General features: G+C 46.9%; 1 protein-coding gene across 5 annotated transcripts in view; it reads right to left on the reverse strand.

The window, feature by feature from the left end:
- CDK16 (cyclin dependent kinase 16) overlaps window positions 1-13,058 on the reverse strand; it is a 60,727-nt gene that overhangs the window by 23,926 nt on the left and 23,743 nt on the right. For 3 of the 5 annotated variants that reach the window (XM_083421079.1, XM_083421081.1, XM_083421080.1), the window contains exon 2: window positions 2,761-2,900. In XM_083421079.1, coding sequence (XP_083277205.1) covers window positions 2,761-2,878 — 118 coding nt within the window. In that variant the 5' untranslated portion in view covers window positions 2,879-2,900. Of the gene's footprint in view, window positions 1-2,759; window positions 2,901-13,058 lie in introns of those variants that run through there. The other 2 variants (XM_083421078.1, XM_083421082.1) reach the window with 2 other exon arrangements.

Below are 13,058 nucleotides of genomic sequence, written 5' to 3' on the forward strand. Positions count from 1 at the left end.
TAAGCAATCTCATCCGCATTCTCTGCAATTCATAAAACCAGGAGGAGGGGATCCGTGTGCTGCTCGACCTCCTCTGTCACGCTGCCAAGGAGATTTGTGGAAGGAGCTGATGAGTCCTATTCCCCCTCCCCCTTCATTGCCACCCTCTACAGTCAAGGCAACACCTCACCCTAGCAAAGGCGGTACAGTCTTATAGGAAGTGGCCTCACCTGGGCAGAAGAGAAGACCCCTTGCCAATTTCCAGTGGCCACTTAGTTCTGGTTGCCAAGATCCTTGCAAAGAATACTGGACAGGAAGCTCTTGCCAAGTACTTTCTGAAGCAGGGAAACGGAAGCTGCTGTTGGACTCCAACTCCCATCATCCTTGATCACTGGCCCTGCTGGCTGGGGTTGATGGGAGCTGCGAATTCAGCAACATCTAGGGCTGCAGGTTCCCCATCTTTGTTCTTAGGATAATCCAGTGCTTTTTTTCTTTAAAAAATGTTTAGGGGTACTCTCATTTTCCTACTCATATTGAAATAATGTTTAGGTGTATGAATACTCCTGCATCCCCCCAGAAAAAGCACTGGATAAATCATTTGTGAAATATGATGGATAACACTCATGGAAACTTGAAACTGGTTGGTTAATAGGTGGAATCTATTAAATGTCTAATTCCCAAATCAGTAACAAGCCTGTGTTTTAAGTCAACAAACTTTAATATTTCTGTAATTCAAAACCAAATGGATTAGGGGTTAGTTTATATTCTCTGTGCCTACATGGTCTGCATGACTAAGCTTCCAAACACCACTGTTTTTCACATGCTCTGGTGTTGGTTGCTACCCCCCTTTGTTGTGAATGTCCCGTTTTATGTTAGACTTTTGACTGCCGTAACCAAACATTTTTAAAGGTTGGATCTGAAACCAAGCAGCGACCTATCATGTTTGACTAGTATCTACCTGGCAGATTCAACATTTCCTTTTCATATGGTGTTCATTTCTGATCCAGCTGTTTGATTTGTGGTCAAAATCTCTCTTGCATTTTACACTGAAAAGCAGCTCCTTGTTGTTTGTTGATCAGTAAACCTTTAGACTCGAGTGCTGGGTGGCCCAGGCAGGTTCATGCTTCCTCTCCAGGTTAGTAAACAGAGCATGCAAGAAAGCAGATGCATGACCCTGAGACGAGCGAGCCTGGGGGAAACCACCATTTTATGCCCGCTACTTTCTCAAGAATTGGCACATTAATTGAGATCTTGAATTAACAGATAAGGCTGTATCCAATGCCAGTCCTGAGCAGTCCTGAGCAGAGCACTCACTGAAATTAATGGACAGGACTAACAGGTTCATACATTTCAATGGGTCTACTCTGAGTAGAGCTAGCTATAACTTTTGACTGAGTTTGTAACATGGTGAGCTAATTACAATTTCTGACAGGAAAAGTTTACCCAATGCCAGCAAGACTGAAAACAATTACCGTATTTTTCGTTCTATAGGACGCACATTTTCCCCTCCAAAAATTAAGGGGAAATGTGTGTGCGTCCTATAGAGCGAATGCAGGCTGCGCCGCTAAGCCCAAACCCAGAACAGGAAGACGGAGCACTGCGGAGCGCTCCGTGTCGCTGTTCTAGCTTGGGGATGGCTGCGCGCAAAGCCTTTCCAGGGCAGCGGGGTGCCTTCACCCCGCTAACCTGCAGAAGCTAGCAAGGCTGTTCCCAAGCCAGAACAGCGAGACGGAGGGCTCCGTCTCGCTGCTCTAGCTTGGGGACCGCTGCGCGCACAGCCTCTCCAGGGCAGCGGGGTGAAGGCACCCCGCTGCCCTGGAGGAGCTAGGAAGGCTGTTCCCAAGCCAGAACAGCGAGACGGAGGGCTCCGTCTCGCTGTTCTAGCTTGGGGACGGCTGCGCGCACAGCCTCTCCAGGGCAGCGGGGTGCCTTCACCCCGCTATCCTGCAGAAGCTAGCAAGGCTGTTCCCAAGCCAGAACAGCGAGACGGAGGGCTCCGTCTTGCTGCTCTAGCTTGGGGACAGCTGTGCGCATAGCCTCTGCAGGGCAGCGGGGCGCTGCGCTCCAAAGTCTTCAGGGATCTTTGAGGCTGGCGGTGGGGGAAAGCAGCGATTCCCCCCACCGCCAGCCTCACAAGCTCTGGTGAATGTACCTTGAACGCACCTTGTTTTAGAGGGGGAAAACAAGAAAAAAATTTCCCTGTTCTCCCCCTCCTATGGTCCGGTGCGTCCAATGGAGCGAAAAATACGGTATGTAATATTTGCACACATTAAGCTACTTGCATCTTCTTACAATAAGGGTGTTTTTTAAGAAGTTAGAACTTTGAACCAGAAATTCACTGAAAAGTACAATGAAGCTAAGAAGGCAAAAAGACAGGGACTGAGGAACCACCAGGAGACACCAGTGCCTGTAAGATGTATGCACTGAATTAAGTACACTTACGGTTTTTCTTTATTAAGCAGTTTATAAACTTTTCCAAATAAATAAAAGTATTAAGCAAAAAGGTCCCAGCACCTGACCACTGAAATCCTCAACCTGAACAAACTGCAAACAATCTTCCCTGTGTCCGACTCCGCCCTCCCCCCGCTCCTACTCTCTGAAACATTAAGGGCTAGAAACTTGCTCTTTTAGCAATACTTCAAGTTGGAGGGTTCCATAGTAGGCAGCAGACTCTGAGCAAGACGTGGCCCTCCTTAGTGCGTTCCTGGGCATGTGAGAGCATCGGGGGAGCTCCCCCGCCACATGCACTGTTCTCCGCTGCTGGCAATCGAGAGCACTCACCATTATCGCTGCTGTTGTTCTCCTCTAGGTTGATGGGCTCATTGAGGTTTTTCTCTGCTGTCCGGCTCCCACGCAGCGTCATGGACAGCTGCCGCTTGATCTTCTTCATCCGATCCATGGTGGGGAAACGGCTGAAGTCACTGCACGTGGCAACAAGGAAACAGGGGGTTAACCCACAAGGTGAGCATGTGAGCAACTCCCACTTGATAGGGAATGGGGACGGGGAAATGCCAGTCCACAGGGCGAGATACAAATCCTAACCCCAATCCACTCTTAATGTAGGATAAGCCAGATGTAGCAAAATGTACGCATATACAGTATACTTCATTATGAATCACCCTGTATTTATCATTTTAATTCTGCTTCTTTGCCTACAAGGTGACCCATAAAATATTTCAATGCTAAAAAAACACCCACTTAAAAGTCTGCATATATGCAGTCAATAACACACGTGGGCGGGGGGCTAATCCAGGGACACAAGAGTGCACTGTGGATCCTGAATACTTCAAGGGGAGGGGACTCCTGGGTCCTTTGAAGAGCCATCTCACGTGCTACTCATATTCAAAATGCATCTGCTTCTTAAACTGTATTTTTAGGCATGTAAAATATTTATGTCTCGAGTTGTGTACTATGGTGACTACAGTGAAAGAACTAAAAGTAAAAAGTCTCTGGAAGTATGTGGGGAAAGAATTTTACAAAGTTAAGAAAACTATCGATCAGATGCCTGGAAAAATAAAGAAAAGGTCCGCACATGTTTCTGGAATGCAGGTAAGGAGGGGGAAGTTTCCACAGCTGTGGTGCCCCCCCCCCGAGAATGCCCAACTGCAGGACCCTTAACAGCACAATCCTAACTGCCTCTACAAAGAAATAAGCTCTATTGAATTCAATGGGGTTTACTGCCAGGTAAAATAGGTTAGGACTGCAGCATAATCTGGGAGCAAAGAAGCACCTGGAAATGGATATATTTATGAAAGGCAGCTTTTGCCCTTTAATTTGCCGTTTCAGTTGCGTAGCTGAAAACCCAGTCTGTCACTCAATTTCTCCCAAGCTTTTCTTTCAAACAAGGTTGCAAAGAAAGCTGATAAGAGGCTCCTCAAGAAGATTAGTAACTGCTTGAAGGACAGCTTGCCCAGCACCACACAGCTCCAGCTGCTAAGTCCGAGTCCGACCACTTGCGCTCAAGCTCAGGATTCCCAACACTTTCAGGCAGGGGACATTTCCAGCCCCATTTGGAGAGGCTGGGGGTTGAGCTATGGCCCTTTCACAGAAGCAGTGGGGAGACGAATACTACATGCTCTCTGTTCATGTAGAGCTTGAGGAGGCCTAAGAGAACGGAATGTGCAGCCTCAAACACTCCCCAGAATCCTCTGCAACATACAGGGGCTCCATAGCAGATTTGGGGTCCCAAGCTGACAAAAGGAAAAGGAAAGTGTTCCCCCCAAAAAAGAGAAAATGTGAAATCCACTGCTCTGAGGCATCGAAAATTCCCAAGGCTGCACATATTCACATTTGAGGAGCTTACTCTAGATTTGGGGGGAAATGAGACACCGGGGGGGGGGGAGAGGGGTGACCCAAACCCTTCCTTTTGTAGAAGGATGGGTTTTATTTTATGCTTATCACCATATTTGGAGCTGGGAAGAATTTTTGCCCCAGGGCCAATTGGCTAGCGACACCATTAAGCATAATTCATTCGAAGCGCATAATTTGGAGGGTGTGTGTCCATGCTCATCATACACACAAAGAGCCAGCCATAACAAAGAGGAGAAGGGAAATGATTTCATTGGAGGCTTGAACCAGCCTCGTTTGGTCACAAGCTGTATTTTTGGGTATTCTTGCTTTCATCTTCCTCTTGAGCCTTTCCGTAATGAATGGTGGGGTTAAATATAGCCACAGGAGCCGGAGAGTGTGCAAGGAAACCGCCCAGTCTGGGCATTCAGTTGACAGATGGAATCCAAAGGCAGCTTAAGAAAAACACAGGTGATGGTCTGCTTGGGGTCAGGTTCTTCAACTGTAAGACACACGGACACAACTGAGATAGGTGCAAGTCAGAGGCTCACCAGCAGCTGTGACAATTTCAACCAACCCTGCAGGACTGGGAAGTCTTGGATCCAGACTGCAGTTATTCTGAATGACCAGAACTATTATGAGACGCCAGTGAAACTCCCCTTGGTCTGGGCACATTTTGCTACTAGGAATTTCATTAGCGTGAGCAGTTTCTGAGCTCTGGACACAGTACTGTGCCTAACATTTCAGATTAAAACTACAGAGTGGAAGGAAAGGAGGACCTTTTTCTGCCTCCCCACTTCGGCCACTCTCTAAGGACCCTGGAGAAGAGTCCCTCTTAAGAATATCAGGGGGGTGGGCATAATGAGAATTATAAGGTCTAAGATATAAAATAAATGTTCATAAATGTACTAGGCAAACACATACATAAATATATAAACCACATGTCTGAAACAGTACAGGAAAATAGTCCTGAAACCATTTTGACTCTCCCAAATTGACCTCAAATGCTTATCTGCAAAGAGGAAGGAAATGGGAAAACCTCCCCATTGTCTCTTTGCTCACAAATCCTGTCTTAAGGGCGTATTTATGTATGAAATGGGTGAACCTGTGACCTGGATTCAGGAACTGAGTATTTACACAAAAGAATGGCCAGACTGCCCAGGTAATGCAATCAGTGACCATTATCAGGTACCCTAGCAAACAGGATTTCTGTTGTAGACCACCTCCTCTGCTGTTGACCGCCTCCTTCTGTGATGTATGTATGATGTTTTGGGGGGTGGTCTTGGGCTACATGGTGGGCAATTTCAAAATCTATATAAGGGCTTGCACACCAATGTTCTGGGTTTCTCCTCCCTCCTGCTTGGGGGTCTGAGCACCCTATTGCAACAGTTTAATCAGGCTTACTTGTCGCTTTGCTTCTCCTTCTTTGTTTCCTTCTTTGGAGGTCTTTAAGCAGAGGCTTGACAACCATATGTCAGGAGTGCTCTGATGGTGTTTCCTGCTTGGCAGGGGGTTGGACTCAATGGCCATTGTGGTCTCTTCCAACTCTATGATTCTATGATTCTAATATTCTCTGGCTGGCCTTTGTTATTTTCTCCTACCGATAGAGAACCTACATAAGGACTCTCTACGGGCTCTTGGAGAAGTTTTTTCTTATAACATTGCCATTTAGCTCCAAGCTTCCATATCTCAGTGCCTAACACTGGACAATGGCCGTCATTATGGACATGGTTCATTCACTAGGGACTCAAATTGCTACTGTCAATATCAATCAAAGAAACCACATGCACTTACTGTCCTTGCAACAGCAGATGTTGACAACCTGGCTGTCAGCCTCCCCCAGTCCAAAACAGCCCATTATTCAGCTACAGTGGTACCTCTAGATGCGAACGGGATCTGTTCCGGAGCCCTGTTCGCATCCTGAGTAGAATGTAGGACATGACTGCGCATCTGCACAGGTTGCGTTTCGCCACTTCCGCACATGCGCGTGATGTCATTTTGAGCGTCTGTGCATGCGCAAGCAGCAAAACCCAGAAGTAACGCGCTCCGTTACTTCTGGGTCGCCGCGGGGCACAACCCAAAAATGCTTAACCCGAAGCTACTTCAACCCAAGGTATGACTGTATTGCGGTTAGTGAGGAATTCAACAGCCTTGTAGTTGTTAAAGGTAAAGGGACCCCTGACTGTTAGGTCCAGTCACGGACGACTCTGGGGTTCTGGCGCTCATCTCACTTTATTGGCCGAGGGAGCCGGCGTACAGCTTCCGGGCCATGTGCCCAGCATGACTAAGCCACTTCTGGTGAACCGGAGCAGCGAACGGAAATGCCGTTTACCTTCCTGCTTGAGCGGTACCTTGACGTGCTTTTGAACTGCTAGGTGGGCAGGAGCAGGGACCGAGCAACGAGAGCTCACCCCGTTGCGGGGAATCGAACCGCCAACCTTCTGCTTGGCAAACCCTAGGCTCTGTGGTTTAACCCACAGCGCCACAAAAAAATGAGAGGGGATGCATTCAATATAGTACTAAGAAGATGGCGAGAAACATAATATTCTCCCTCTCTCCTTCCCCTGCCCCATCTGTTCTGGAGGTCCCCTCAACCTTCCAGAGCAGGTTTGGGTATGGTACAGGGCATGAACAGATGGAGGGAGAGAATCCTCTTCTACCAGAGAAAAATGGTAGTTGAATAGTGCCCATGGTTTATTAACTGCACTCCAGCCCATGTTGGACTGTAAGAGAGAGGCCTGCTTTTACTCCTTAAACTGCAGTCTGATGAGCAGACATCAGCAGGTGAAAGTTTTGGCAGCAAGGAGATAAACATCAGCACCTATTCCAGCCTGTTGTGAAAGACATAGCTCCAAATGGTTGCAAAGACTAACTTAGGACATCAGAGGCAACGTCTGACATTCTCTGGCACAGGACCTAGTGCTGGTTGTGCCGCTGGGGCTGATGGAGCAGAGGGCCTTGGGCATCACATCGTGTGTGTGTGTGTGCGCGCGCGCACGCTGATGCAAGGGTGTGCACTAGGGGGATGTTCCCAGCACCTTGGTGTGGGGTCAACATGTGGTCACAAGCAGAGTTTGCGACTGGTGGCCAATGGCACAATTTCCAGGGATATATACCTGACAGCTTTACCCTGTTTTTTGCATTGTCTACTTCCAGGCTGAGCATCCATCGCTATGGTGTATGCTCCACTGGCAAAGCAGAAAAATGGCCCACTTCCAGGATGTTTCCGCCTACAAATAAGAAGATTGTCTTCTTATGTGAGCACCAAATTTAGCATTTCTATTTTGTGCAGAAATATCCTGACACTTTTGCTTTTCCATAGAGTTAGCCCCAAGTGTCTCTCATATATACCACCAATAACTGTTAGGCCATTCACAAGCATTAAAAATGCAGTCTAAAAAGCAATGTACAATAAAGCAAGAATGGGAAGAATACAATGCTATGCAGGCAAAAGTCAACAAGTTTAAGTACAAAAGAGAGACAAACTCAAGTTGGAATACAAGGGAAGTGAGAAACAAGTTGGTCTTGGAATATCCATGGTTCCCTCTCTGTTCCTCTTTGGCTTTCTGTCAAATGGCTGTTCATAGTGGTATTTAGCATATTTCTGACTACTAAAACTTGCTGGAAACTTTTCCATTCCATCAGGCTTATGCAGGAAACTAAGAACAGACCTTTCCACAACACTGATTTCTGATTTTTTATGTACAATTGTTGTAAACTGCTCTAGTTTTCTTAATGAATAAGCTGTATATAAATACTTTTGATAAATAAATCCTTCTGCCTTTCTGCTGAGTAGACACACACACACACACACACAAACAAACAAACACTGCTAACAATATAAACATCTTATTTATTTTAAATACTTATGTTCTGCCTTTTAGGACAAAGGTCTCACAAGGCAGCTTAACAAAATAGACACTAAAAGAAATGCAAAGAAATGCAATGCAATGTGTGCGTCCTTCCACGGCTGAGTTTTTGATGCTGATCAAGCCAAAGCATGGCTTTTTTGGTCTGAAACCTTAGCAATGTACTGCCTCCTCTGAGTATAATTTGAATGGATTGATTGAATTTCAAGGACAGAAGCTATGGATATTGTCCAGCCTTCAAGACAAATGGCACAAACATTATGTGTGTACTGTGGTCGATTACATTTTTCCAACCTCTAACCTTTATTGTTGTTAGCTGTCCTGAGCCCGGCTTTGGCTGGGGAGGGCAGGATATAAATAAATTTTATTATTATTATTATTATTATTATTATTATTATTATTATTATTAATCCTTGATGTTTAAAACGATGGCGGTGAGGCTGGCAGAATATGATGGAACCTTGAAACCAGGATCAGCGCTCATTCCCTCCCTCTACCGGCAACACACCTTCCACCAGAGGTTGAGGGTATGAAGGGCTGGTGCTATCTGCTGCGTCTTAACCCCCCCCCCCACACACACACTAAGCCGCCCTGGGCTCCCTCTCTGCCAGGCCGGCACGGCTGAGCCAGTGCGATGTGACAAGCTGGGCGCCCAGGGCCATGAAGGAGGCAGCAAGCGGTGGATGCAGGCTGGTCTGTCACTCTGCGTTAAAGAGGACTGGGACAGGGGGTGGGGGGAGCCCCCGTGGCCCCCAGTGGCAATCATAGGAAGCGGAGAGCAATGCGCCTCGAGAGCACGCGCCTCATGCAGTCAGAGCGTCGCAGAACGAAGCTCAGTACTGTCTGCAATTGGACTCCAACTCCCATCAGCCCCAGCCAGGAGGGACAGTGGTCAAGGGGGGTGGGAGTCGGAGTCCAACCAACATCCAAAGGTCACAGCTTTGCCACCCCTGGTCTACAGTGCCTGGCAGTGGCTCTTCTGGGTCATAGGCGGGGGCCTTTCACAGCCCTACCAGGAAATGAATGGGATTGACGAGACTTTGTAGATTCAAAGCGGCTTCTCTGCCACTGAGCTCTGGCCCTTCCCCAACAGTGGCTGCAATCCTAGGCCCTGCTGAAATCAATAGGACTTACTTCTGAGTAGCCTTGGTGAGGACTGTGCTGTCAGACAAATGAGCCTGGCTACGTTAGGGTCCCCTTCTGCCCCACATCAGACAGCGATCCATAAGGCCCCACCCTCATCTCCCCACTTCTTCACCAGTCCTAACTCATACATTCCTGTGCTGGGATGCCTACACCTGATCTATAAGATGCCTTGCAAGGGGGCTGCTAGGAGCAGGCATCTGGCACAGACATTTGCATCCAGATCATCTAAATTGTTTTACCTTACCCTCTATTATTTTTTCTGGCTTTATGCCCCGTTGTAGTGCTATCTGGGGTATCTGCTCTTCCAGTTGTACTGCCATCAAGCCACACAAACTCTTCCACTCTCTTAAAATGTTTCCTCCTAGTCTCCCTGTCTCTCATAAGATCTCCCCTTGCTGCAGTCATCTGTTTTTTTGAAAAAGAAACAGATCTCCTTCAGCACTCACTTGCAGCAAGGCTGTCCTTCATCTAGGGGTCGGCAGAGTTCAAGCTGGTGGGATCTGCTTCTATACACCCCAAAGACTCAAATTTCCACCAAGAGGAGCCAAATGCCAAACAATGGCTTAGGGCAGACATACACTTAGAACTCAGGAAGAGAGCAATTCTGAAGGCACCTTGGCCCAGGAATTTGTTTTCCCGATCAGAAACAGAAAAATCTGCTCCTGGTTTCCCCTGAACTTTTATTATTTTCAGCAGCCTTTTGCAGCGGGGAGGATGTTGATATTCCTAGAGTTAGGCAAATTGCCCAAAGATCCACCAGGAGACCCTGATTGTCAGGATCGGTTGGCAGAGAAGGGGGGAGAGACCGGAATGCGCAGAGAGCCGCCTCCTTTGATGAGCACCTGCCCTTGAGGGAGAGGAGCAGGGGCTGTCAGGAAACACAGAAAATGAGATCCAAAGGCTGGTATAGCGGAGAAAGGAACAGCCTCTGATGCTCAGGTTTTCACGTAAGGAGAGGAGGAAGGGGCGGGGGGCTCAGGGAGTTTCTCTGCTGGAAGGGGAACAGGCGCGAGCCACTTCCGGCAACTGATAGCGACCGAGGCAGACATGCTTTTAAGAGCTCCGTACTGTGCATAGTTTGGGACTTAATAAATCTTGTAAAGACTGGCTGGAATCGCGGGCTGTTATCTCGGCAAGCACCCACATATCATCCTGACACTGATCAACCTTCCACCCACATGGAATATGAAACTACTGTGCTAGCACCCTCACAGCAGCACAAAGGGTAAAAATGCACATACAGCTCCAAGCCTGGGAAGCCTACAGAAAACAGCATTTCCATAATTTCAGCTTTCTTTTCATTAAAAGCAAGCTTCTAGCCCTCTTGCTTGCACACACTAAACCAGAGAACCTTTAGGCAAAATTTTCAGAGTCCTGTGAACAAAGCATTTCAGAACTGGACCAGCCTGGATCTGGCCCAGGACAACCTGGGTTCAAATTCCTGTTCAGCCGCAGAACTCTTGGGGTTTTTCTTGTGAAGACAGTATTATTTTATTATTTATTATTATTTAGTGAATTTATATACCGTCCTATACCCGAAGGTCTCAAGGTGGTTCACAGAAAAGATCAACATAAAAATTGCAATATATATAATCAAAATAAAAACAACAACCCAATAACATCCCCCCCCCCAAAAAAAGAGTCACATTTTAAAAGGGCATAGTATATGTGCTTGCAAGTGCTAGAAAGCCAGGCTGGGATACAAATGTAATGAATAAATTATACTATGAACTGGCTCAGTTTATAAACAGGACAATTATTTAGTAATGAAATAATTGTCTGACTCTACTTATGAACCAAGACAGTTTAAAGAAGGGCAAATAACCTTGTTGCAAATGACTCTACTCCTCAAATCACACATGGACATGAATCCCAAACATGATTCAGCATGACTACTCCTTGTGGGCAAAGAAGGCTGCATCATGGCAGAACAGCGGAAAAGAGTGCGGCTCTGGAGCATGTGGAAAAGGCATCTTGGCGGCTCTCACTCTTGCTCCAGCTCCAGTCTTTGCTGTGGGGCCCAGGCAACCAACCAGATGCCCTCTGGGTGCTGCTGGATTACAGCATCTGGAGGACACTGGAGGGCATCTGAACTTGAGACCTGCTTCTGGCTGATTCCCACTGGGGTCAGTCCACATCTAGCATTGATACATCACTCCATACAGCCTGACCAAATCAGAAGAGCACATGGGCAGTGCAACTAAGGACAAATGTTTCCAATATTTAGCTTCCCCAAACACTTGGGATTCTCCAATTGCTCTGTCATGCAACAACTTTAGGCTGGTACCTAGAAATGTTTTTGCTTCCCTGACACCCTAATCAACACAGAGAAAAAGGAAAACTTCAACATGCACACAAAAACATTCCAAGATGTTCTGCATCTGCAGTGCAGGCATGGGTCATGCTGGTTCCACCACCCCACTTGAGCAGACGCTCCCAGTCCTGGCCCAGTAAACTTCCTATTTATACCTAATCTTCTCTAAGCTGGGCCCGAGAAATCAGCAACCAGTAGCTACACATGAGGCCAAATATATCCTTGGGGTTGCAGTGCTTCCTTCCACCGTCCGCACTCCAGGCACTGACTCTCATTAAGAGAAAAGTATGGGAAGTCCTCTCCCCAGATCAGAGAATCCCTTCCCTCTGTTATCCAACTAACAGGTCTGGTCTCCTGCCCGTCTTCTGATAAGCAGCCTTGACCCTTTGATGGAGAGACTTTAGTCTAAAGGAGTTAAACAGGGACAGGACTTGTCTGCCAGAGTGTGCACTCAGCTGTGTTTGCATCCTCCAGGAATCTGAAGTTCTGCTTCTAGTTTGGAGAGTGAAATAGCAGCATCCAAAAGGTTAGGATTGGCACCCCATGGTGGTAAAATTAAATTCCACACAATGAAAGAACCAAAACTGGTAAAAAGATTTTGCAGATATACAAATCTAATTAATGCCTTGCTGAATCAAAGCAAGGTCTGTCTAATTCAGCAATCTGTTATGACTGCCCCTCGACTACATCTCAATATCTGCTGCTCAGCAACATACTGCCTTCTACAGAGGTTCAATTTCACTATCACAGCTGATCCTTTGCTATGAATTTGACTAATCTATTTTTTAAAGCCATCTGTGACTGAATTTAGATATGCAGCACAACATAGTTAGACAGCCAGTACGGAAATCCATTTTTGAATACTCCCCTACGTGGAGAAATGGCCCTTTAGTTCTACTGCCAACAATTTCATCCTGTCAGGCAGATAAGGGCCTAATATTATTTTTAAGTCATCACTTCACGGCCTTGCAGTTTAGTCCTGATGCCACCCTGGGGTGCTTCTCAGGAGGAAGCTGCATGCAAGCAAGTGTTAAAAGTTTGCAGTACAGTATCTGTGAAATCCTTGGGGGGGGGGGAGCTTTGCTCAGCATTGCTGGGCCTGTGGAAGACCATTAAGGGGGGTGCATGGAAAAGACTGCTCAGTTTCTTTCTGCTGAGAGATATATTCATTTCATTTTCTCCTTATGTTTATATCCCACGGAACCAATTCTGTGCTGCTGAATGGTGGGGGATGAGCAATGGCAGACATGTAGAAGGCTTTGACTACCAGCATTGAGTAGCTAGTAGAAGGTCCTGCTCCACTCTGTAAAATTCACTTTGTTTTTTTCCCTTGCCACGAGCAACAAGCAACAATCCAGGTCACTGAAGTTCCAAACCCCTGAAAATCTTGTTTGGCCTCCTTTCTGGCTTCTGAGGTTTCAGCAGGGACTGACCACACATTTTGGAGCAGGACTGCGGCTGGA

This window comes from Podarcis tiliguerta, assembly GCF_965153285.1.
Source record: "Podarcis tiliguerta genome assembly, chromosome: 17".
Lineage (NCBI taxonomy): Eukaryota > Metazoa > Chordata > Lepidosauria > Squamata > Lacertidae > Podarcis > Podarcis tiliguerta.